Source organism: Vidua chalybeata, chromosome 7 (genome assembly GCF_026979565.1).
Source record: "Vidua chalybeata isolate OUT-0048 chromosome 7, bVidCha1 merged haplotype, whole genome shotgun sequence".
Classification (NCBI taxonomy): domain Eukaryota; kingdom Metazoa; phylum Chordata; class Aves; order Passeriformes; family Viduidae; genus Vidua; species Vidua chalybeata.
In genome coordinates this window covers 18,823,830-18,849,614 of record NC_071536.1, presented here as the reverse complement: position 1 = coordinate 18,849,614, position 25,785 = coordinate 18,823,830, and the positions used below count along the sequence as shown (strand labels likewise).

The following is a 25,785-nucleotide window of genomic DNA, read 5'->3' as shown; positions in this document are numbered from 1 at the left end:
CTGCTGAAAAGCAACATTTTCTGCCACATCAACAGCTTTAGTGACCCACACCTACTCCTGTAGCCATTCATTTCAGACTAAGACGTCTTTTCTCCTTTGTAGGGAGGTGCCCATTGCCCTGGCACCAGAGTGTCACCATTGTGGCTACAGCTAAAACCCACATAGAGACAAAGTTAATGACGAGTTCCTGAGGAATACTTAGTTTCAGCTTTTTGTGAATGCCTTCTCTGCTCTGCATGCCTTATATCTTGGGTGCCCAGGTCCCAGGTAGTGTCCTGTATCTGCCAGTGTTTATTTAGTCTGTGATAAATGTATTACACAGGTACATTTTCATATGCCAGAAGTTAAGGAAAGTAAGCCAAGCCATAATCCTGAGGCAAAATTGACCTTGTTTGGAAATGTATTTTGTATGTATGACTTTTAATTTTGCAGAATTCTCCTTAAAGCTCACCTGGAGCTTTCTCTAAGCAGAAAAGAGCTACTTCCTCTTCCCATTCCTATGGCAGAGCTCTGAGACTTTTCTACCATCTGCAGAAGCTCACTGCCCTGGTGTGGTGATTCACTGAAGGGCCATTGTCCAGCTTTGTGCATAGGCTACTGACCCTGAAGAGGTCAGTACCAATAGGTATTCATATAGGTACTGACCTCTTCAGGGTCAAAATGCCATGAAACTCTGGGAATGACTCTAGCAAGAAAGAGGGATGCCCCATCGTAGGGAGTTGTCTGGCTGCTGTGCTTCTAAAGTGGATTTTACAGTGCTGTCTCTGTGTTCACAGTTGGACATGGGGATATCTGTGAGCGAGGACTGTTGGTGTGCACAACTTCTGCACTGCCTGCCAGAGCCTTTTGTTGTCTGCATTTCCTCACCTGGCTGCAGATGTAGAAGCAAAGGCTCAACATAATACCACGTAATAGGGTGGAAAGCCTGAAATGGAAAGTCATGTCTGTAATTTTAATTCAAGATGCTCAGCTCAGTGCTGCCTCTGGGCAGCAAAGAAGGCAATCTTTGTCTCTCCTTTAGGTGTTGCTTCAGTCTTCTACTCTTCAGGCTCACAAATGCAGTGTTAACGAACACACAAAAATTCTAGTGTTGTTCTGCAAAGAACCAAATAACTGATTTAACCTCCTCTATACTCACACAGCAAATCGGTGAAATAAAGAATACCACTTCATAATCTTTAGAGATTAAATTAAAGGGAGCAAAAGTACAGACTCCTAAAATCTATACTGGAAGATGACCCTGCCGAGGCTGTGTGCAGGATCAAACTGTGAAGTGTCTGGCTACTTGGTCCTTGCATGTTCTGTTACTTAAAATATCAAGAATAGTGGCAGAGTATATGACAGGTCTCTGGTGGCCTCTAAGCTTGTTTAGAGTAATATATAGCATTTGAGGAGAAAGAATGAAGGATTGAATAATTCCTAAAGAAATTCTGGACCTCAAGTAGTGAATTACCTTTTATTTTAGAGCAGATAGCTTCACTCCCTAAAATCGCAGGATCAAATGTCCTATGAACATATAATAAAACATTTTATTTTGCCTCTGAGAGCTCACAGTGCAGATAGCTAAGGCAGACAAAAGGGGCTGAAATCATGAGCCCTGATGGATGCTGAACTATATGGATAGCTGATGGATGGAGAAACTCTAGCACTGAGGGAGTAATTTCTGGAGGGTTTTGTGGCAGCACAGCATCAGCAGGATGAAACAGAGCCTGAGCCTGCCCTGGTGCCTGCTGCTCCTAAGTTGCCAGGCAAACACGCAGTTTAGCAGTGGACATAGGTAAAGTGCTTTCTAGATTTAGATACAGAATTTCTTTTACTCAAGTTTTTTCACTGAATTACCCTACCTAGACCAGAAGCTGAATTTATGGTGCACATAAAAACAACATACCACATATCTGTAAAGTTTGGGATTTGTGTATTGTGGGTGTTCTCTAGCTGTGCAGGGGAAACCCTACTGAGCCAGTTTGGCACACTTAACCTCATTTCTTGTGTGGCTTTCCCTGTATAGCTATAGTTGGAGTGTAAGGTTGAGGCTACCAAAAGATATTTCTATGGTGTTATGGTATTTTCTTTTTTTTTTATTCTGAAGAGATGTGGATTTTAGCTGAAGTCACCTTGAAAACAAGTTACTTCTGGTTTTCAACCTGTTTTGATGCTAAAGCTGCAGTGGAGGTCTGTGTTGTGAAATCTAAGCTGGTTTTCCTTTCCGTGATATTTGGATATAGTAGACATGATGTTCTGATTGTGACTGTTGTGAATCAAGAGGAAATTTACACAGAAGCTTAGGAGCTTTTGAGCATTCTTCAGCAACAGTCCTGCTGGTCCACTGCAATTTGTGGTTTCAAAGTAGTACTTGATCGTGTATGCAGTCTGAAAAGGCCTTTTCTGTGCTAAAACTACCTTTAGGACACCCAGTTACAATGATCTTATCAACTGGGGATTGATTATTTTCCTTTTTTTGGTTCCTCCTTCCTTCCCCACTCCTAAACAAACACATTCCTATAGCACTTCAAAATGCACATCTAGTGAGAGTCTTGCTGCCTCTTCTTCTCTTTTGACAGTTTGACATGATGATGTGCCATGATGGGTAGCTTGCAGTGCTTCTAGACACCACATCCCAGTGCTGTTGATCTAGCAATACTTATTAGCATGAAAATTTAATTTGATAATATTTTGAAGTAATGTAGTGGGAGGGAGAGTGGGTTACAGGGCAATGACTTCTTTTTAATGTTTTGTCTATTCAAGCCATTTGTATTTGTCACAGTGGTTTCTTCCCTAAGCATTTCTATTTAAAATCAATGTTTTTTAAAATATGCTTGTCTGCCCTATCCAGCTTTCATATTATCTATGTGAAAAGGCAAAAGAACATATATAAAAAGCAGTCTGTGTGTTGTAAAGTCTTTGCCTTACAGTTATTGCATCCTGTAGAAAGAGGCTGTTTGGCTACAGCCTTGTTTTAATTTAATTTTTTAGTTTTCAGTTACACATTTCTGGAGTCTCCCCAACCACTGCTGTTACCTGATGGCGCCTATATTTCATCAAGTTTAGACAAGTAGTCTACCTGGACTTAGGCCCAGAGGAGCTGCCGTAACTGATGAACATGATCCCCTCTGCCTGGGAATTCAAGACCTATAGAACCATGATTCCCAAGGGAATTGAAAGAAAAATGTGTTCAGACCTTGCCTCTTGCTTTTTTCCTTTTCTTTGTTGTTTTTGTGGAGCATTGCCTTGTACTGATGGGTAGCATACTTTACCACAAGTGAAATCTGGTACAGGTTTGCTGATGGTTAGGAGAAAAGATTCTTTTTAACCTACCCTGAAAACAGAAACAGGAAAAATAGAGCACACAGAGGCAGACACGAGTTGCTGTCATATCTCTTCATTACTGCGTACAAATAAAGTGATGAGTTATTAAACAAAATAGCAAAAATGTTGTGGCATTACTGTTGTGATGTTGGGTGGTTTTTTACTGCATCATCATTGTTAGACCTCCAGAGTTTAGTGGATACAGTTGCAGATTTAAATTTTGTTCTTGCGTGCTGCTCTTTAATCTGTTTCATTCTTTTGGAAAAACTGCATTATATAAGGATTGCATATTATTTTAGATGTAGAATATTATGGTAGAGTTTTTAATTTAGAAAATGCTTTTAGAATTTTTTTGTGATTGCAGAATGAATGTTAACGTTCAATGTAATTAAATCTAATTTTATTTCCTGTATGTTATATTTTTAGTTTGCTCTTATATGCCCTTATTTTCATCGGGAGTTGTTGATTTGAATTCTTTTTTTAAAAGCATAGTGTTGGCAGTCGGACACAAGCTCACTTTAAATCAATGAAATAATAAGCTTAAAAGTCTTCTAAATGTGGAGAACTTGTACTTTCTGTTTAATGATCAGGAGTTGTTTCTTCATGTTGTTTTGGATTATGTGGGCTTGTTATTTTTTTTCTTTATAAGTTTAAAACATTAAGATGGGGAAGAGTAATTAAAGGCTGCTTCTTTCTTTTTATTTTGCCTTTTATACCCAGGTCAACTGGGCAGGCTGGCAGAGCTCTTTTAGCTACATGCATTTTTGCCATTCATTTATCTTTTGCTGCTTGTGTTTGCTTAACTAACATGTTATACTATTACTTGTAGAGAGACTTTTTTCTTCAATATCTTAAGAAAAAGTGGGATTTGTCTTTCTGTTATTGTAACGGTTTGTCTGACTAATCTATATTTTTAAACATGAGTGGTTTACCCAGGGAGGAACTACAGTGGCTGGAGAATTTGCTAAGCTCTGGGGTCACAAATGTGAAGAATGAACAGATAAGGATTGTCAGATTTATATATTTAAATCTAGTGACTAATAAGCATCTGAAATAAATATGTTATTGCTAGAAGTTCATTATTCATTTTCTCTGTGTAAGGGAATCTAAAGTCTGCTGTAGCACAATACGTGTATTGTATTGTTCATACCTTCCACATTTCTCATCTGCTCCAGGTTTAACATTCCTAGTATTTCTGAGGTTTACGAAAAATCATATCTGATAGTTTTAAAACTCAGAAAGTTAAAAATAAAATCTTGCAGTGTAATCACGTTAAGATTTTTTTTGCCAGTCACCAACAGGGAAGAGAATTGGCATTCTTGAAGGCAAAATTTCATTACAAGTTTTTAATAGTTAGAGAACACCAGAGGACTGAAGCTGTTTTCTTGAATCGTGGCAGTACTCAAAGGCCAGAGACTTCAGAGTTCTGTTGTCTGACTTGTAGGAATCTGCTGCTCTGGAGTCTATGCAGCAGCTAGAAATAAACAGGGAGAGAGGCAAAGACTTCTGCCAATGCAGAGGCTTTTTCAGCTCACTGCTTGATGGTGAATCAGTTTGAGAATCTGTGTTGTGAGTCTCACTTTGGCATCTCATGGACTTCCCTCTTCCTGGGGTTGGTGATCCTGGTGGGAGCTAGCAGTCCTTGGGAACTTACCAGCTTTGGAAAAGGGAGGGTGTCCAGCTAGGCTGGCACTCTGCCACTGCCTCACAGTAAAATAAGTTCTCCTGCAGCTCTGTGGCTCAAAAGAAGATATGACCTCAACACACAGTGGGGTTCAGGTCCTTCATGGCACTAGGAGCCAGGAGCTAGGGATATTTGGGGCCGGAAGTGTGCATGGCTTTGGATGATTCATTGACCTTTCTGTGTCTTTCTCCACCTACAATGCAGATATTATCTACCTTGCAGGTGCATTGGTTGAGATTAATGAGTTGTTTGTAAAGCACTTTGAAGATGAAAAGCTCTATCAAAATGCTAAGTATTATTACATATGAGTCTTGAGTGCATAATGGCTGTTTGCCTGCCAGTATTTAAAGCAATTTATAACACACTAAGTACGAAGGCACTGTATGAAGTCATGTTCTAGTTTCCATTTAAGAAAAGTCATATTTTGTGTTCACCCGTTCAGGTCACACCACTGGCCTTTGGTGTTATCTAGGGTGAAAACAGAATCTAGAAGATTTTTTTAAAAGGAACTGTTACAAAACATTAAAATTGTGTGGTTGTATAATAAGGGTTTCTTCTCAGTTGGTCATTTTTTACCCTCTTTGTATGACTTGAAACAAGGTATGGAAAGTTTGTTCATTGTTCTTTTAGAGATTATGTCTTTTCCAAATCAGTCATGTCTTTCTCTTCATAATTTCTGAAGAAAAAGGAGAATGTTAGAAACCAAGTGTTCAACAAGCTACTCTGCTGCATGGAAGCCTTAGAAGGGAGAATAAAAGGCTCTTCAGAGCTCCTTGGAGGTCTTTTGGCAGACATACTCTCTAGCGTGCAGCCTAAGAAAACTTCCATGGGTGTTTTTGAGAGTCACACTGTTCTCTTTTGAGTTTAGATTATAAATAACCAGCCACTCTAACCAGCTCTATAAAGTCTCCAGCTTCCACATTTTAAAGATGTTTATGTTCAGGTATTCATTGTTAAAACCTGTTTAAAGCTATGTTTCATTTTAGATCAAGCTTATTTTGAACCATGAAGAGCTATTGCAGTAAGAACACGGTCTAAATTTATACATTAATACTTACAGCATATCAGATGTTCTGTGTAGAAATTTGTACACTTCTCAGATTATCTGTTTCATGCTTTCTTGTACCTAAATTTAAATTACATCCTGCCTTATGTATTTTTTTAAAAAGAAAGTCAACAGATGTGGCATAACATTGAAAGAAAATGGCATGTTTGTTTCTCATATAAATTCCAGCTGGACAAAGTGGATAAACATCTCACAAAGACATGCTGAGTTGACACTGAGAGGAAGTGTTGCCTGTTGCCATTTGTGCAGATCTGAGCATCAAGTCACACTCGTGCCTTGTGGATGAAATTGTAGGTGATGATAAGGCTTAATGTCATTGCCATGTCCTTTTTGAACAACACCTGTGAGGTGGCTAGGCAGGTCTGACCTCTCCAAGCCATTTCTGGTTGTTCTGCACCGATTATTATTAACATAATTCTATGAGTCATGGCAGAAATGGGTGTTCTTTAAAGAAGTAAACACAGTAGTGGTTCTTGTCTAGGTTTATAAAGATTTATTCATGTTCTAACACACCCTGCTAGATCAGCAGAAGCTCATCTCATGAGAATAGTTCTCTTCTGTGGAAGCTTAAATGAAAGCTTGCTCCAAAAAATCAAGTTGTACCAGCAAGAATTATTTTGCTGATATAACTGTCCCAGCAGCTTTCTGACTAGTACCATTATGTCGTCTAAGAGTTTTGAGTTGTAGAGTACTCTCCTTAACTAATACATGTTTTCTGGCAAGAAGGTAATTGCAGAGCAAACCAAAGACTGCAGAAGTGTCTGTTTCTAAAATCTCCTTGTAAAGACAATCTTGTTTTTGTTCATTTGGAGGCTGTTTTGTCCAAATAACTCTTCTGTAAAAGCTGCTTCACAGAATCAGGTATAGAGTGAGGTAGCTGATGGAAAGACTTTGGTAGAGATTGCTGCAACAGTATCCCCAGCTGTGGAAACCAGATGGGTGTTGGAAACAGGTTGGTGGGGTGTTGGCTGGTGAAAATTCAACCAGCTGAAAATAATCTGCTGGGGTGTCTGGGGAAAGGCAGCAGTTCTCTCATGTCTCCTCTGGTGTGACAAGCGGTGACAATGGACTACCAACCACTGCAGGATGAGTGAGCACGGCCCAGGCATGGGCATGAGGCTTCCAATGACTATGCCATTGCCAGGGGAACAGCTACAACTTTATTGTAGCCTTTTGCCTACTGAATACAGATCAGGAGCCTTGACATTTATGAAGTTGTGGCCAGGACTGTAAGATTCAAATTCACAGTCACACCACTTTTCAATAGTATATTGAAATGCATATAGATTGAGATAGACTTCACATTCTCCATGTGAAGTCTTCACATTTCTCAAAAAAATATGCAGCAGGATTCTTAGCATGTAATAGAAGTTCTGAGTTGAGTTTACTGATTAGTAATTGATTAAATGGATGTCCCTCTAGAGAATTTCATAGATTACTGCCCAGTTTTGCAGACAAGGTAGCTAAACATACTCAGGAGAATTGCCTGTCATAGTTTGCTGGCAAGTTAGATTATCTTCATCTTGTGGAAGGTAAAACATTTATTTCTTCTTATGGATTTACTATCTGTGCAGAAAAGACTGTAAACTCTTTTCAGTCTAGAAAAAGGAGTTTGAGACCTAAATTCTTGCAAAGGCTCCTTGCTTACTCTGTCTAGCTTAGAAAATCAGACAGTAGCATAGTCCAATAAACTGTACAAAGTGAGTGAATAACCTGGTGAAGATAGTTCAGAAATGAGGTTTTGTTTTTTGTTTGTTTTGGGGTTTTGTTTGGTTGGGTTTTGTTTGTTTTGTTTTGTTTGGGGCTTTTTTTGTTTTAACTTAATAACACATTTTTTGAATAAATTAGTCTGAATGTTTGGTACACAATAATTCTGTTACTTTCTGCCTGTTTTACACTTACGCTGTTCCCCTTTATCATTTATTAGAACAGCTTCCCTTTCTACAGAAGGGCTATGTTGTTTATAAATTGCCATTTTATTTGCCATATGCCATATATGAAGTGGACCGTAGATGGTAGTTACATGGCTTGAGAATAGAACCCTTAATTTTGATGTGGTTTATAAACAATTGGCAATAAACGGCCTCATCCTGTGTCCTTTGACTTCCGTGGGAGCTCTGACAAGTGTGTTTACGCCAGAAGAAGCCGGCTGCCAGTGCTGCGGAGAGGGCAGCGCGCCTTTGCTTTCGGCACGGTTGTGTGTCCCCGTGCCAAGAATGAATTTTGCCGATTCAGATTTGCTCAGTTTGTCAACACAGAGCTCCCATTGAACGTCGCAGGACGAGAATCATTCTTGGCACGGGGCCGCGGGCAGCCCGGGGAGCGGGGCCGGCAGCGGCGGGAGCTGTGCTCTGGCAGGGGAGCAGTGCCCAGCCTTGGCTTCCCAGTTCCCGAGGCTCCCGTCTCCTGGAGCATGTGTTTGCTGTTGTTGGAGTGGTGGGAAGAGTCAGTGATAAAAAGGGATTTCCTAGGTTAGTTTTCAAGGCTGTTTTTTTGTGTGTGTGGCTGTCTGGATGATTAATGTGAATAGGAAAATACTGTTGACCCATTTAAATCATGTTAGGCAACTTCCATTGCTCATCTACATAATGAAATACACACTGAACATTACAGCCTAAGTATAAGAGCCAGTGAACTACAAAAATAATATTTTACTCATTTAGATTATGAGGTAAAATATAGGACATTAGTACTAATGATAGTATTAAATTTTAAGCCATGCAAATTGCAATTGTCAGTGAAAAAGAGCTATAAGTTGAAACGGCTATTAGCATTTCAGCTTTAACAGTTAATTTCAGTAATTTCTTTTTTCTGCTAGTGTGCAGCTTAAAAAAGTCCATATGCAAAGCATTTGATAGTAAGTGCAGAAGTGTTTGTTTTATATTGTTATTTAATTTCAGTCATTAAAGAAATGTTAGAAATTAATTTGCAATATTAAAATATATTAACATTTTATATTACTGAGAGTAAACTGCAATTTTCACTTGGATAAACTCAAATATAAAAGGCAAATTATTAGTAACCAACAGATGAAATAAATTTAAGCATTTATTTAACTACCAACGTAAAAACTGAAGCCTTTAAAAATATAAATTTTGTCAAATAGAAACAGAATTGTCAGCATTTTAAACTAAATACAAATTTTGAAGTGCTGAATTTAGGCTGACAGGTTTCTATGGTTACCTACCTTTCCAATAGTTTGGTGAGATGTGTAAATAGGCCTGTGAGTCACTAGTAATTATTTGGGTTTTGTTTGTTATAGTTGTAATTCTGTGTTCAGTTTGAATCTAATACAGTTCATACCACATGCTTTGGTTTATGTATATTTTAGTGTGTATGATTGACAGTGATTGAGCATTTCTTATGGAGTGCTTGGTTTTTTTGTCATAAGTGATGTATGTTGGTACTTCTGAAAATGTAAACAACTTCTTCCTGTATCACTGTTTGAGAAACAGGGGTTTTTATGCTAAAAAGAGGTCTTTGTTGTTATGATGTTAAGCAAGGAGATAAGTGAAAGGTGTTTAAAAAACATTTAAAACATCTCCCAAACATTATACTGTACTCTTCCAAATTTGATCCATAATTCTATCATTATAATTCACTCAGTGACCCAAATGTCACTTATTTATGAAGAAGCTTCCAACTTATGCATTAATAGCACAGGGTAATGACTGACAGTTTTAAAAATAAATGTTTTAATCAGGATGCTACAAGTTATCTGCAACAAGCTCTTGATTAGGACACCTTATTGTGCAAAGCATTTTCTTGAAATAAAAATAAGAGCTTATTTCTACCACCACCACAGCAGTTTAGCAGAAAAAGCTGTGAACTTTTAGACCTCTCTGCTCATATATTTTGAAATCTGGATTACAGGATGTAATTCCCCAACCTTAGACTCATCACTCTAGCAAAGGATGCATCCATGTTTTCTCAGTAAAGACTTACTGCCCTAACATAACTTGTATTTTCATGTGAAAACAGGACAATACAAGTAATTAACAACTTTCGGCAAAAGGCAAGAAATACTACTAGCTGTCAATTTTACTGAATGAGTAGTTATGTAATCTTATTTTATGAAGGTATTCATCTCAAAGTTGTTGGCCATGTGCACTTTTTTCCTTAATTTTGAGAAAAGACTGATTCAGAAATCATCTTGTATTCTTAGAGATTTGTCTGTAGGTGTATGGAAAATACTTACTGCAGGAAAAAGACTGACTGCCTGTTCTCTTCCCATGTGTCAAGCTGCACAGAACATCCTGATACAATGTTCAGGAGCATTCCTAAATTTCCTACGCAAAGATTACTCTTATTTCAGCAATGTTGCTTGCCTACTGAAAGGGTGGGAAATGGATTTTGTGGTGATCCAGACATATTTTTCCATTTCAGGTGGAAATTTTAGAGGTTAAAGTAGAATTTCTTTTTAACATTTAATATTGTGTCAGGCATGCATATAGGACATAAACATACCAGTTGAAAAACAGTTGTTTCACAGAGCACCTGAAAAGATTTCAACCCACTTGGATTCAGTGAATGTTAGAGCTATGGGTGGGTGCATATAAACAACAAGATTTGGTATTGTGCTGCATATAAGGACTATTTGAATGGCTTTTTTTTTTAATCTGAAACAAGTGTTATTTTTTAAACTAACTTGTTCCAATAGTTGTTTTTCCCTACAAAATCAAAATCATTAATACAATAACCAGTCTGTCAAGCAAAAGTAATTTCTCTGATCTTTTAAAAAATCTAAAGATAAATAGGAAGTGCTTGGAAAATGTATTTAAATATGGAAGCCTGAACAGATATGTTTCTCATTCTAATTTATTCATTTTATGATAAATTAATTTACTCAATAAAGGAATGCAGTAACATAAGAGGAATGTTTCTCCTGCTAGTCAGAGAAGTTGAAACTTGCCAGATGCTGTTATCTGGAGCCTAAATTCCCTTGACAGTAACTGTGATTGAAACCCTTAATATTGCTTTGTGCAGCTTTTGTACTGGACTTATCTCATTTTGCAGTGATATTGCTTTAGACAACACTGTCTTTTTATTTTCTTCTTGCATTTTTCTGTCAGATAGAGAAAATGTAGTAGAAATAACAGTGGGATGGAAGGCTCTGTTGGAGGACTGCGATGCTCTGTTCCCAGTGTCTGTACAGTTTGATCCCATGTTCTGTAATAGACAATTCATTTCCTTTGGTATAGTAATGAATATCACTCAGCTATAGTTAGATTGTACTCTGTATTTTTAAAGTTTTATAATAAAAGGGGGAAGTACTGTTTAATGATACCAAAATTTTACTCAGTCAGTTAATTTATTTCTTATACTGCCTTGGTGTGACTCCATGTGTGTATATATACAGTTGAGCAGTTCTGTAACTCTCAACTGGTCAAAGGAGATTTTAAGGATATAATACTAATTTTTTCTTCTTGTTTGTTAAAGTTGCACTGTCAGTTGCTGCTGATAAAAGGTGGCATCAAGCCAGCTTCCTGAAGGAGCTATGGGGAGGGTCATGGCTTGTCATGACCTGGGCACCAGTACTTGAATGTTGTTATTATTGGGATGAAGTACCCTTAGGCTGTCATCCTTCCTGTAAATAGAAGGAGTTCTGATTTTCTGTGGTTTCCCAGTTTACCAACTTGTGGAACAGCTATTTTGTTGGCCCTAAGTTTGACTGAATAATGAATTAGAAGCACAGCACTATTCCAGAAGGCACTGATTCATCATTTGAGTCTGTTAGTCTAGACTAAATCATAGTAAGTAAAGCAAAACAAGAATCTGTTTCCATATAGTGTATAAATTTACAAACTCATTTATATTGGCATATAGCCAACAAATTGCCCAGTTCCACTCTGCATGAAGTAAGGGCAGAATTGTAGTTAGCAAGGAGCATAACTGAGGGCTGAAACAGACTTTTTTCAGTGACATGGAGGAGTCACTGATGCTGGCAGAGGGGCTGACTCTTCTCCCTTGAAGTCAGTCGCCGTTCAACTGTTGCTATGCTTTATTGCCTCTTAGGAGAGTAACAAGAACAGTTCTGTTAATGCCTCTATTAACTAAATAAATTCTGTTGTTAATTTCCAGAAAAAATAAATAAAACAATCCCTATTAGAATATAATGTTTGCAAGGTACTGGCCTGTGTTTTGGTTTGTCAGGGTAGGGTCATAAGCATGCTGTTGTTGAAGTTCTCACCAATGTGTTGCTGTTGTAACTGAAGTCACATCTATCCTGATGAATATTTCATTTCCCCAATCATGCTATTAAAAACAGAGTGTTTTTACCCTTTCATTTCTGCTTTCTCTTTTCCAGTACCATCGTGACAGATGTGGCTGCGTCCTGTTTACAAATTGCTTCTAGTCACATTTTCAGTAGTCCTTATGGGTTTTGCTTTCCCCTAATACATCCAATTAGGAGGAAATATTTCTCACAAGCACGGACTTGCTCTTCTCCTTGTAATGACACAGTTCTGCAATCCAGGAAGCAGTCCTGCATGGTGTCCATGTCCACGATTTCCTGATGTGGGAAAAACGTGTGGAAAGCATCTGGAGAGGAGACCCCCTTTACCAGCTTGTTTCCTGTAAGCGAAATTGGAAGACCTTGTCTGTGCAAATAGATTTCAAAATAGAGTCTGCCCTTTGACTGTCTCCATAATTACACAGCGCTCTCTGTATTTTATTTGGCTGCCAGAGCAGTTAACCCCTGGAAGTAAGGGGCTGATGATGGCGTGACCAGCACGGGTATGCAGACATGACCATGTGAATACACTCTTGTTTGGAGAAGCCTGTCATTAAGACCTTCTTATAATATAATTTTACCAAATTTGGGAATTATCATATGTTGGATTAAGTTGATTAAGATACGTTATATCCATAATGTACAGAAAATGTATTAGTTGCAAAAAAGGAAGAAAAAAAAAAAGAAACAAAAAAAATGTTCTTTCATGGCTTTGATGTAATCAACATCTGTCAACAGAATGAATTTGCTTTTGTTTAATTTCAAGGGCTCTTGTCCTTCTGTTTTGCCCAATCAGTTTCAACTTCTGCCTCAGGCATTTCCCTGTGTTGTTCTTGGAGGTTTTTTCCTTTTTTTCTTTCTTTTTCTTTTTTTTTTAGAAAATGCGCAGGTTATTGCATGTGAAATGTGAGCTGGTCTTCTGCTACACAGGTTACACAGAGCTGGAAGGAGCCTTTAATCTTTCCCATCCTATTTTTGAAGCTTGGACATACCTTTGCAACAGGGGGGTTACAAAGTCAGTGTTTTATTAGACAGTAAGAGTTATAATTACAAATAAAGGTCTTTCAAACCACAGCCATTATTTTGGATTGAAAAATGGAACCATTTGGTAATTAGCAGTAAGAAGCTATATATTCTTAACTAGTTGCATTGGCTGGATTCCACATATTGTTCCCCTTAGTGATTTTTAATACCTCATTTTAAGCTTTCATCCTCAGAAGTTTCAAATGAGTATTTGCACACGAACCTAAATTATGCTAGAGTATTAAAATTACCTAACAAGCCAAATGAAAGATCTCTAGTGTTTTACCTCCAAATTAATAAGAAAATCTCCACAGTCATTCCTTTTTTCAGTTTAAAAAGAAAGATTAAATCACACAATTTGAAAAGAGTTGTCAGAACAATGCTTTTGATATTGTTAACTTTATCAAGAGCAAGTTGATTTTATTTCCTAAATAGTTTTGAATGTTAATTCTTGTAATCCTAAGTAATTTGGGTACTCTGCTTCTGTTGATACTATGACTAAATTATTTTAAAATACGTTAATTTATTTCTTGTCTCTTTTAAAATGCACCCTTGTATTTATTGTAGCTCAGAACTGTCATGAAGTTTATCCATTGGTAATATTTTTGTTAATTGCTTGGAAAATTGAAATATTTCATGAATAAATACAAAAAAATGGTTGCTAACAATCACATTTGATGAATCATGTAAATGAGCAGTTTTTTGCCCAGCTACCCCACACTTCATTCATTGGAAACATAGCTTGATAAATTGCTCTAACTGTTAAACAGGAAGCATTAGAAAAGGGCTTGTGTGAGAGTTCATTTTCTACATCTCCCGTTAAAGATACTTCTTGACCAGAGGAAAATCACATTTAAATTACTAAAATCAACTTAATTAAGGGTCATTAATAGAGATACACATAAAAAAACTCTCCACTCTAGGGGTGAAATGAGAGCATTTCATTATATAGTGTAACATGCATGAAAAGATAACAATTAAAATAGCCCTAGAGTAAAAGGCTAATAAATATAGGGCACACTGTGCTGCAAAATCAGTCACTTAAAAATGCTCCCACCCATCATAATTCATGAATGCCATATTCAGCCACTCTGACTGACTCATTTAAAAGCAAAGAAATGTCATTTCCACACAAGATAAATTCATCTGGTAGTTCAGAAGAGCTCACAGTGTATATTTACACTGTTAATCCAGAGGAAGGTGTGGAAGGTGTGCTGGGGAATCCAGTGGCGCCGGCGGGACGTGCGTGCACACGGATTGCACGGTGGATTCACCGGCGGCTCACGGAGCAGTTGGCAGTCATTTTCTGTGCTCGATGCATCCGAGCTGCTGATGTGATTCGCTAGCGCCGCTGCTAATTCTTCTTAGTGCAGCTGATAGTAAATATGCTATTGCTGTGGCAGGTGATGTAGCCTTGCTGTTGGGGTACAGAATAAACATGTAGAGGGTCAACTTTGTCTCCTGGTTGTGCTGGTCTGCTACCAGCCTACCCAGCTTCACATGCCATGCTCTCCAGTGGCTGCAGTTCCTGCTGGAAGATGCATAAATGCCATGTGTATGAACTGTCTTGCAGTAATTAGTATACACAGAAAGCTTAACAAAAGGATGTGCTTGAGCACCAGTGTTGCAGAAGTAAATAAAGGCACTGAGAAAAGCTTTGATGGGTGTAAGGGGTGGGGAGAAGGGAATCTCTGAGCCAGACTTGGAGAATACAGACAGTTGTTCCTGTCTCAGGTGATTGATGATGTTGCTATATCGAATTAGCTGGGAATACAGGAGCTTGAAAAATAAAAGGCACTGTGGAGGCATTAGAAGGCCTTCTTAAGGAAGGAAGTGTGTGGATGGAGTCCAGATTTTCATTATAGACCAGTAACTTCATTGTATTTTAATGCCATTTTATTTAATTTTATTTTTACTTTGTAGGAGAATGTTTTCTCTTATAATTTTTTATATTTCAAATAAAGGTTTAGTTGTCCTGTGTTTATAATTCTTGTAATATAATTTAGGAATTGTATTTTAGAATTGTGATACTTATTTGCTTGTCTTATTTCATCTGTTCCAGTAGTAGATAGTTTTGTATGCATCTGGTTTATAATGAGTAGTTAGTAGAATAACAACAGGCTACAGTACCTTATTATCCTGTTATTTTGTGACAACACTTGCAGTGTATCTTTGGGAGAATAGAGATAAAAATTTTATTCTGAATAAAAAGGAATCCCTTCTGAATGTGAGCTAGTCGATAGACATGCACCCATGAATATGGTTTAATGTATTTAAGGGTGTGTATTTGGGGGAGCGCATTGGGAATAATTGACAAGCACACTTGCACCTTTTTTTCCCTGATTAAATTGTGACACAATAGACAAGGTGCCCGGGGAGCATTCTGGTCATCCAGGAGAGCATTTAAAATACATGGTCACATATTGATGTTCATGTGGACTTAAGCTAACGTCAGTGAGTGTGGGATTTCAATATATTTGTAGTACCTTTAGCTGTGCTAAAAGCAAGGTACTTCAACTGCACTTTGTAAAAGAGGCAACTTGGCTTACACTGTCAGAGTGATTGCTACTTCTGATGGCCCAAAAGTTGCTGCGTCAGCAGATTCTGTGCTTCCAAATTCCAGAAATGAGTACAAACCACATAGGGAGTTTGTAGGATGCTTTGGGTTCTTTGGACATACTTACAGTTGCAGTTTAGGTGACCCTTTCTGGTTTTTTTTGTATATTTGGGTGGCTTTGTTAACTGGACAATGATTTTTTTTTTTTCTTGTGAAGGAGACTATAGAAAAATAGATTATGAGTCTGCTGTTTAAATTTTAGTTAATAGGCTGCCACATCAATCCAGCCCTCTGTTAACTGGGCAGCTCCACTTCCTTGGAGACACTTTCTTCTGTTTTGAAGCAGGCAGCTTCCATTGGGTATTTAGGCTATACTGAGAGCTTGAGGTGAACCTCACCCTTCAGCTTCACTTTGTTATTTATCAACAAGTCAAACAAACAAACACACCTAAAAGCTAAAAATCCAAACAAAACAAACAAATTAAAAAAAAAACAAAAAAAAAAAAAACAAAAAAAAAAAAAAAAAAAAAAAAACAAAAAAAAAAAAAAACAACCAGTAAAAATTGGCTTGAGTAAAAGTTTCTACACCTAGGTTTTTTTAACTTTTCAGATATTGGTACCTAAATGTAACCCTGATCAGTGCAAAGAAAGAGACAGTCAGAAACATTTCTAATGCAAACCTAATGAAACTATTTCAGTCTGGATTTGGGGCTCCAAAACAGTGCATAACTCGAATCTTCTGTATGTCATGGAGTAAAAGGGCTGTCTTTGAAAGAGTGCATATGTGAAAGGATAATTTCTGCATGTGAATATGATAAATGCATCCAAAGGAAAGGAAGGCACAATAGAATAAAAAAACTTGCAAAGATGTGAAAGAAACTCTTATGGAAATAAACATTTTTACATAGTTACAAAATATGCAGTAGATTAATTTTTAAATTTCTCTGATATAAAAATGTTTAGTTACTTCTGTTTAAACAAAAACTTTTTACTGAAAAATAATTATTCATCTGGATTACTTGCCACAAGATTGCTCTTGTATTTGTTTACATAATGACATTTTTCAGAAGCAGATCAACTGCTATGTTAAACTTATCTTTCAGAAAAAAAAACCTGTTTATATTGTAGAATATTTAAGTAGTGGAAATACACACTGTGTGTAATTGTAATGTAATTGGGCATTATCAATAATCCTTTTGAATTTCCTCGTTTTGATGCTAGCATTGTATTTTGTGGTGCATTATTTTGGTTTTGATGTCTCTGAGAGCCTTTGGGCCTCAATTGCCCTTTCTTTTCCCTTTTTTCCTTTTTTTTTCCTTTTTTGTAGGGGCAAAATGTGTCATTGCCCAACAACTAAATTTGAGCTGTGAAACTTTCATCCCAAATTCCCATGTGAATTAAATGGAAATCTGATTCCAATACTCTAAATAAAATGCACTATTAATCCCTTCAATTATTCCTAACCAAGATTAAAAATATCTCCCGAAGTTTCTTCTGTTACCCTCTGAACAAAATGAACTATTCTTTGTGTCTTGAGCAACAAGAAAAAGAGCAACATTATCTTTGTTATGCTCAAATCTGTGACCAATTCTGCAAAAATACAGCTGAAAATATTGTATGAAGTAACATTAAATCTTCTTTTTTTTTTGTCTTCTCTTTTCTTGCTATTGTGTTTTATTAACTGCTTTGCCAAGCCTTGAACAGTGCAGCCGTGCAAATTGCTCCAAGCAGAAGCCAGTTAGAGCATCACTTCTATCTGTAAACTGTGGGGAATTGACCCACACTGCTTTTTAATGCATCAAACCAAAACAGATTTTATGAAGCTTCAAAGTATTGTTTGGGAAGTTTTTTTGTTTCATTTCTTCTCATTCTTTCTGCTCTTTCTTAAACAGTACAAGATTTGAATTATCCTCAGCAACTACATGAGTTTTCTGCTTTGTTTTACATTATGCCCTTTTTTTTGCATACTTTCCATTTTGTAATGTAGAAGTAGAAAAAAATGTTAACATTTTTTAAATTATCTGTTAACAGGTTCTGTGACTGGCTGCCATATAATCTTTTCTTTGTGTAATCATAACTACCTGCACAGACACTCAAGCAATCATCAGCAAAGATGCTTCTTCTTTCAAGGACAAAGAAATGCTGCTTATAGTATAGTTTGGCCAGCCGTGGTTTCTCCAGCTCACCAAGTTCCTAAGGTACTGCAATTTCTGTTACCTAATCTGTTCTTCAGCCAGTGTTGCATTTGATTGCAGTCATGATCAAGTGTATTTGTTGTCCAACAGCTGGGGGTTGGATCATTGTCCTGTTGCTTGGTCTCGTATTTGAGATAGGAGAGCTGATGGCCAGCTGTCCTCCATGTTAAACACAGTGATGTACTTAGTTATGAGGGAGTTCAAACCTGGGACTTGTTTAGTTATAGTAGAATAAATGTGAGTATTATAATCATCTGTCAACAATTCTGGGTCCAGATTCTTGTTTGGAGCAATGGTAGACTGTCTTAACAGAAGTCAGTAGGAATCATTCATGATCATCTGAGTCCCCTTCTGTATAAATCTCTAGCAAGCTAATTATAAAAATGCTTATATTTTGCTGATGGTTTTATTATTTGGTTATGTCAAAAAGAGAACATACAGTACCTGCTGGTAGCTGTCCCGCAACCCCACTGCATGTTTTCAACTTGTCTTTTTTGTGCCTGAGTGTTCTTATTCCTTGCAACATATATTTTTGGTTTTATTTACTTTAAAGCCAAAAGGGACTTTTTGATTCAAATGCAAATTTAACATGTGCTCCACTTCTTGTTTCCTTTTTTTCCTTTTCTTTCTTTCCCCTGTTTAATTACAGCATACAGATTATCTGTTTAGTACCTTTCCTTTAGCCAAAAGAAACAGAAGTACCCTTTCTAAACAGTGCTTCATAGGATGTGCATTAGTACTTCTTACAGTTTTGTTTTGCATTTTAATATAGATTTCTTATGCCAAATATAAGGCATTTCCATGGGCCAGATATACTAAGAAGTTGTTAGACAGGAAAACAGATAAGAATGATGGAAGTAGAGCTCTTAGCCCTAAGAGGCTGTGGAAGCTCTGTGTGCAGGGAGAACATAGGGTCACATGCTCTATATATTTTCAAAAGCTTAAAATCATAGAATTTAAAAACTTAATTTTCTGTATTTAGATGCCTCTTTTACGATAAAGAGGAAGAAATATATTGTCATAATGAAAAGTTGTCTTCCCAGATCAGAGTTCTCAGACATCTAAAAATCAGTCCACACTATGAACTCAGAAAAGTTGAGGGCAAAGTTTTTACTTTTATTCAGAGTATGGCAGAAATCACTTTGAAATAACAGTGTTTTTTAAGATGATGGTGTGAAATTGTCCACATGGACATTTGTATGTATTCTGCTTTGGTCTTCTCCCTTCACAGTTCTTAGAGGTCACTAGGATCATGTCTCAGTTAATAGGTAAGTGCCCTTCAAGGGGAAGGCAAGGGTGATGCTGTGTATGGAGTTGCTAATCTAACAAATGGCATTGCTTTGTTTGGGTTTTTTTTTTAACTAAGGCCCAAACTACTGCAGTAGGATGTTGTTACGGTTGTTATGGCATTAATTTTAAAGAAATGGATCCTGAGATTCTGTTGACATAAGTTTGCTGGAGATAATTTCATAGTTTTTATCAGATTAGACATAAAATACCTGTAACAGTAACAGTTGTCTTCCTGTTTAAAGTCCCAATAGAGTTCGTCAGTTGCCCCACTCTTTGTTACTCCTACACCCTGTTGTTGTATGGTTGTTTTGTGTACAGCCAAAATGCCTACTTTGTTTTCTGCCTGCCAGCTTGACTCTGTATTTTGTGAAGTCAGTGCAAAAATCACCCTGTGGCCAGCATGACAGAATATCAGCCTGGCTGTCATGGGCAAAGGGATTCTTCCACAGCCAGTGAAACAGCCCAGGACCCTCTGAGAGAAAGTGCATTTCCAACTCTGTGCAAAACATTCTGTTCTAATTAGTTTTCATGTTTATAATCGTTGTTAATTTGTTGTAGATTTTAAAAAATCAGATATTAAATTTCACCTCATACAAGGGCTGAGAAGTTCTTGTGTGGAAAAAATTAGATTTATTACACTTCCTTGACATAGCAAATTGGGATACCTTTGTGTAATGTTGTAGATGGACAAATTTAGACACAGCATATGAACTAGATTAATGTGTAAAAGCCTCTAAATTAAAATCAGTTAAATCCTAAGGTTCTGAGTCAAAAAGCAATCTCATGGATTTTTCAATAGGAGTTTCGTTTGAATGAGAAACACAGGCTTTGATCAGGTTTGATTTGATACTAACTCTATATGTTTGTCCCATCACTTCCAGTGTTTAGATGCCTTTTGTAGAAAATGCTCCGCTTTGAAAAAGAAAATGAAGAGTTTTAAAGTCTTTCTCTCAGTTTCTTAACTTGAAATGGTCTGTGCTGGAAGTCAGCTGCAGTATCTGGGGTTTCAGCACTGGAAGGCTAACAGACTGTGTAAGTCAGTAGTAACAGGCAATGTTAAGTTCAAAAGGGCAGTGGAAGAAATACTGAGGCAGCCTTGAGGGTTTGCCCTGATGGCTTAGGAAGGTCGATACTACGACAGAAAGGGCAAGCTGCCATGAAGCAGGAGGCAATATCTGAGAAAATGATCCCATTGTCATGCTCAGTTTTCTGATCTTCATTTTCAATCCTTTTTCTCCAAGCACATAAAGAAGCCAGACTATGTGACGACAGGCATTGTACCAGACTGGGGAGACGACATAGAAATTAAGAATGAAGATCAGATTCAAGGGCTTCGTCAAGCTTGTCAGTTGGCCCGTCATGTCCTGCTTCTGGCTGGAAAGGGCTTAAAGGTAACAATTACAGAAGTCCCATAACAGCTTGGGTGTTTTTTATGCTTTCACTTATTTGGGTTTTGTTTCTACTTTTTTGTTCTTTTAACTTTCCTATTATGTGCATCCAACTTTAAGTTTGATCCTGAAAAAATAAGGATTTATTAACTTTTGTTTCAGTTCATGAGATGCCTGTTTAATTATTTCTGTACTTTGGACCAATGTAATGCATAGTTACTGGCTCAGGTGTAATATCTCTGTGTTTGTAATCTCCCTCTCTTCAGATTGTGTCACATCATGTGAGTTTCTCCTACACATGCTACATTTTTTCCTTTCATTTCATGGCCCATCTACCTCATATGTCACGCTTTCCAGCTCTGCATGTGTACAAGCCCACACTTGGTCTGCCTTCTCCATTCCCATCCATCCTTCAGTCCTCACTGTCCTGTGGGATCCAATGCAACTCGTAGAGCTGCCACTGGAAAAAACAGCTGCGAAATTCTACACAATTTTCCAGAGTGCATTCATAGTAAAGCCTCCTGATTTCCAAAAATGTTCCTACAGTATGCTTTTTAGGATATCTCCCAAGAAAAAAATGTAGAGGGAGGAGCCTACTACCAAGTTTTGCAGATGAGGAAATGCTTTTTTAGCCTTGCCTTGGTATTTCATGTAATAGCATATTGGATAAGGTGAAATGAGTTGAGTAGCTATGAGATGCAGAGATAGATGGGGACTGTAGGTCAATGCCATTGACTTAAAAGGGGATTTTTCTTTCAGCTATCATCACTCTTTCACAAAGGTATAGTTCTGGAGCTGGGATGGCAAATAACATAATTGCCTGAAGCTTTAATCTTACATAGCTTTGTGTATGTTTAACTTTTTAATGTTCAATTGTTTTTCAGTTTTATTGTACTCTTCTAAAGTTAAAAGCATATACGTGTTTCCAAAGGATCAGGGTGCAATGTGGGTTTTGAATGAGAGCAATTTTTCACAAATACTCTTTGGTTGTTATCATGTGTAAATACACATGTATGCGGTATGGTATAGTTTATGACACAGCTCATAATATGTGCCAAATCATACATAAAGCAAAATACTACACATGCATAATGAATATTTTGGAGCAAAAAGGTGTATAAGGTAGTAATTACATAAACAGGACCTGCGTACGAGGAGAGAGCTGGTATTTGGAGTTGCAATGCTAAAACCATGGCCCAGGTCAGTCGCAGGCTGGTGGTGAGCTCTGTTTGACACAATTAAGTGTTTGTTCAAGACTCCACTGATTGGGAGGATGCTCCAAAACCCTCCCTTATTGACAGTGAGCATCTTCTGCTTTCCAGCCTGTTGCTGCACGTAGTCAGTTTATACCCATCTGTTCTTGTGCCAACACTGCTCTTTAATTTAAACAGCTTCCTGCCTTTCTGTGAGTCTTCCCTTTCACGCAGGAATAGAGCTGTGCGCCAGAATGAACAAACCAAGCTCTTTTAGCCTAGTCTCATAAGCTAAACTCTACATTCCTATTTTATCTGAAGAGTCCCATCCCTCCACCTGTTCCTGTTGTCTTACTGAACCCACCTTGCACACAGTCCTCCAAACTGTCTCTTGCCTGTGCTTTAGCTAGTGGCAATTAAGATCCCCTGATGTAACAAAGGTGCATTATAATCCATGGATACAGAGAGATAGAGTTTGAATGTAGTTTTGATGTTGCCATTACTGCCTGTGGGATTTCAAATTATGATACAATATTATATATGATAGCTTTCCTGAGTCTGAGTTACAGATTTGAGAATAAAACCACAGATTCTATGACATGAAAATATGTTTTTCTATACAGTTGAATTGCCCTGTTCCAAGAAAAGGAATTAGGGGCACAGCAGGTGTCACCCCTAACTTGCCCAGCTAGCAAAAGTATCTTTAAAAGTAAAGCACATACTGTTAAAAGCAGAACTTTGCACAGAGTGTAAGCCATGCAGAGACCAGAGATCTGTCTGCTGAGTATCCAGAAACCACATCAAACTGCTTGAGCAGAGAAGCAGTAGACAGCAGCCAGTCAGGTACATAGCAGTTCAGTTTGTCTGTGGGCTAAAGATGAAGATGTTTGAGCAGAGGCAGGAGCAACAAACCTGTATTTATCCAGAACCAACGGCTGCCATATCCAATCCAGACAGCCTGCCAAGGATGCAGCTGCAAAACGGGGCATGTGCAGTAATCCCAAATCCTGGTCTTGAACTCACATTCATTGCTCCTCACCTGCCCAACAACGTTTCTGTGCTTAGCAAAATTCAGCTGAGTAAACAGACCTGGTTTTATCTTCAGCACAGTACACAAGTGCACTCTCCTGTATTGGCCGTGCATGGCCACACAGTATTTCAATATATAACTGTCTCCTGCACCACAGCCTACCTGTATTCCACATGTTACTTCAAAATCACAGCCACTGTGATATTTCCTTCAGTGTGCTAAGAATGATACTTGTATCTGTACAAAGTATGATTTTCAAAGGCTTGGAACTCATTCAAAGCAAAATCAATTTATAGAGGAACCCTCAAAAGTACTTCTCAATTAGAGAGGTTTCCCTACCAAATTTCAGCTCTAACCATTCCAGAGACAGAGTTGATTAAAAAGAAAAGCAAGAATAATATTATTTTAAGCATGTGCATTTTGCAGTCCATGGATACCCAAAAAATGGCTGACTGATTTATGAGAGGGGTTTTTTAATATGTAAAATCTTGCGGAAAAAGATGAATCTAGAAAGCATCAAGCATAAAAATGAAGATTTCTAAAAATAATGAGTCAGTATTTGTGGATTCATTATGATCATCCAGGCTATGGCAACTTCAAGTAAAATATCCTTAAAATTTGAATCTAAATATTTCAATGTTTTATAAAATTTAGGAATACCTGGAAAACAATTTCTTAAAATGCTTAAATTCATTATGATGAATGTACTGGGCAATTACAAGAGTTAATATCCTTTCTTTTACAAATAAAAGGGGAAAGTAATGTTGTGTTTTAAGGGACTGAAAGCATAGAAACAAGACATTTCTATAGCAGCTACTGAAACGATGCCATGGGAAATTGGTGTCTTTGAGAAAGTAGATATGGAAAAAAGAACAGAAAGGAAGTAGACAGGATTTTAGGTTTTCTAGGAACCTTTGAGTGCTTATTTCTACTGCATGCTTTATTTAAAATCTCATTTTTGGAGGGTTTTTCAGTAAAAAAAAAATCCATATAGCAGTAAAGTGTATCAGACAGTATAATGTTTTGTATCAAAGCAGCATATTTGAAATACTCAATATTTCATTGAAGCTTGGCTGCAATCACATTCAGTAAATATGAGAAACTCTCTGCTTTTTTAACAGGATGTTATGTTTGATATTTTAGGTTGGCATGACAACTGAAGAAATAGATTCCATTGTTCATCATGAAATAATCAGACAGAATGCCTATCCATCACCTCTGGGCTATGGAGGTTTTCCAAAATCTGTTTGTACTTCTGTAAACAACGTGGTATGTCATGGTATTCCTGACAGGTATTTCCTCAATAATGTACATTTTACAACTGGAAATTAAAATGTTAAACTGGAATTAATAAATTGTATTTAAGATTGAATATACTTCAGCCTAACTAAATGTCATACTTAAACGCATTGTAGATGCAGAACTGTGATGCTGATAGCTGTTACAGAAATATATGTGAAACAGGAAAAAAAATATATTATCCTGGTTTTCCAGACACTTAAAGAAAAATAGCATATTGCATTTTGAGTTTAGTGTGTGAAGAAAAAAAAAAAAAAAAGGGTATGGTCTGATTTTTTGTTCATCCAGCAAAATAAGTATAGGCTAAGGAATAAATATATTTGAATTTATGTGGGATTTTTTTTATATTCTCAATACATTCAGCTACTCACAAAGTAAAATATGAACCCTAGTGAGAGAAAGAATAAATATAATGGTAGATTTTTCAGGTGTTGATATGTTTTTCTAGTAGTTGTTTCTCATTATTTTATATTCAGCTACACTTGTTCTCTAAATAGTCAGAGCTGAACATTAAAAATGGTTATTCTGTTTGCTTCCGCCTTCCTCCATCACAAAATATCTACCCCTTGATTTTTTATGTATGTGTCATTAGGTGTTTATTCTTATATTCCCTTTGTTGGGAACTGTCTGTCACCATCATTTTTTTTTTCTGTTTATGTTTCAGTCGACCTCTTCAGGATGGAGATATTATCAACATTGATGTCACGGTGAGTAATTCATATAAAAAAATAGTCTTTGATCAACTTTAGAATCACTAGTAGCAACAGGAAGAATAGTGGATTGGAGATGGGGGATGCACAGATGGATGTGGTGTTTACTTCTGATCCAAGGCACAAGCAGCTGGTTTCCTTTTTTGTTTTTAACTGTGTGTTTATTCCAGCTAGACTCAGGCCTGACTTGAATTTAGGACTGGAATCAGATGCACTGAGATCAATGTTGGCCTAAGTGAAATGTCAACCCAATCCTGCTATGTGTCATGTTTTTGAGAAGGTGTAATTGTTATTGATCCACTGTGTAGTTAATGCAGAGCACCACAGTACTGGGCAGCAGCTGAAGATAGATATGTATGAGATGAGCTAACATGAAGAAAGCCAGCATTTTTCCTTCACTCTGCCAAGATTGATCTTCCTCTTCCTGCTGATTTTGAGTGGGGCCTGACATTATCTTACTCTGTCATTAGAGGCTGCATTGGCCTGGGTATGTCAGTCTATTTGGACAGCAACTCTTTTGCTAGCTGTGTTCCCTACATTTATTAAAATCCCCGAAGGTAGTGTTGTGTTCCATTTCTGGTATAGAAGCCCTGAACCTTTTGAGCAGAAACAGAAATTGTGTGATATAACCATGACTTAATATTTCCAGGGAATCATCAATTACAACTATTTAAATAAACACAGGCTGGGTTTTCCTAGGAGCAAGAAAGCACAGGAACTGTGCTTTAGAAACCTAATTCTCATTTCATTTATGAAAAAAAATATTTGTGTCTTGCAGAAGTTTTTTTCTTTTTTCTGTGCATGTTTTTATT

General features: G+C 37.3%; 1 protein-coding gene across 6 annotated transcripts in view; it reads left to right on the top strand.

Annotated features, from left to right (window-relative positions):
* Positions 1-25,785, top strand: part of METAP1D (methionyl aminopeptidase type 1D, mitochondrial) — a 44,454-nt gene that overhangs the window by 4,107 nt on the left and 14,562 nt on the right. For 5 of the 6 annotated variants that reach the window (XR_008431878.1, XM_053947927.1, XM_053947925.1 and 2 more), the window contains exons 2-6: positions 12,364-12,631; positions 17,900-18,066; positions 20,595-20,744; positions 24,108-24,256; positions 24,928-24,970. Coding sequence is in view for 5 of the 6 variants with exons in the window: in XM_053947927.1 (XP_053803902.1) it covers positions 12,571-12,631; positions 17,900-18,066; positions 20,595-20,744; positions 24,108-24,256; positions 24,928-24,970 (570 nt within the window). In the remaining variant the exon portion in view is untranslated. The remainder of the gene's footprint in view (positions 1-12,363; positions 12,632-17,899; positions 18,067-20,594; positions 20,745-24,107; positions 24,257-24,927; positions 24,971-25,785) is intronic. The other variant, XM_053947926.1, reaches the window with a different exon arrangement.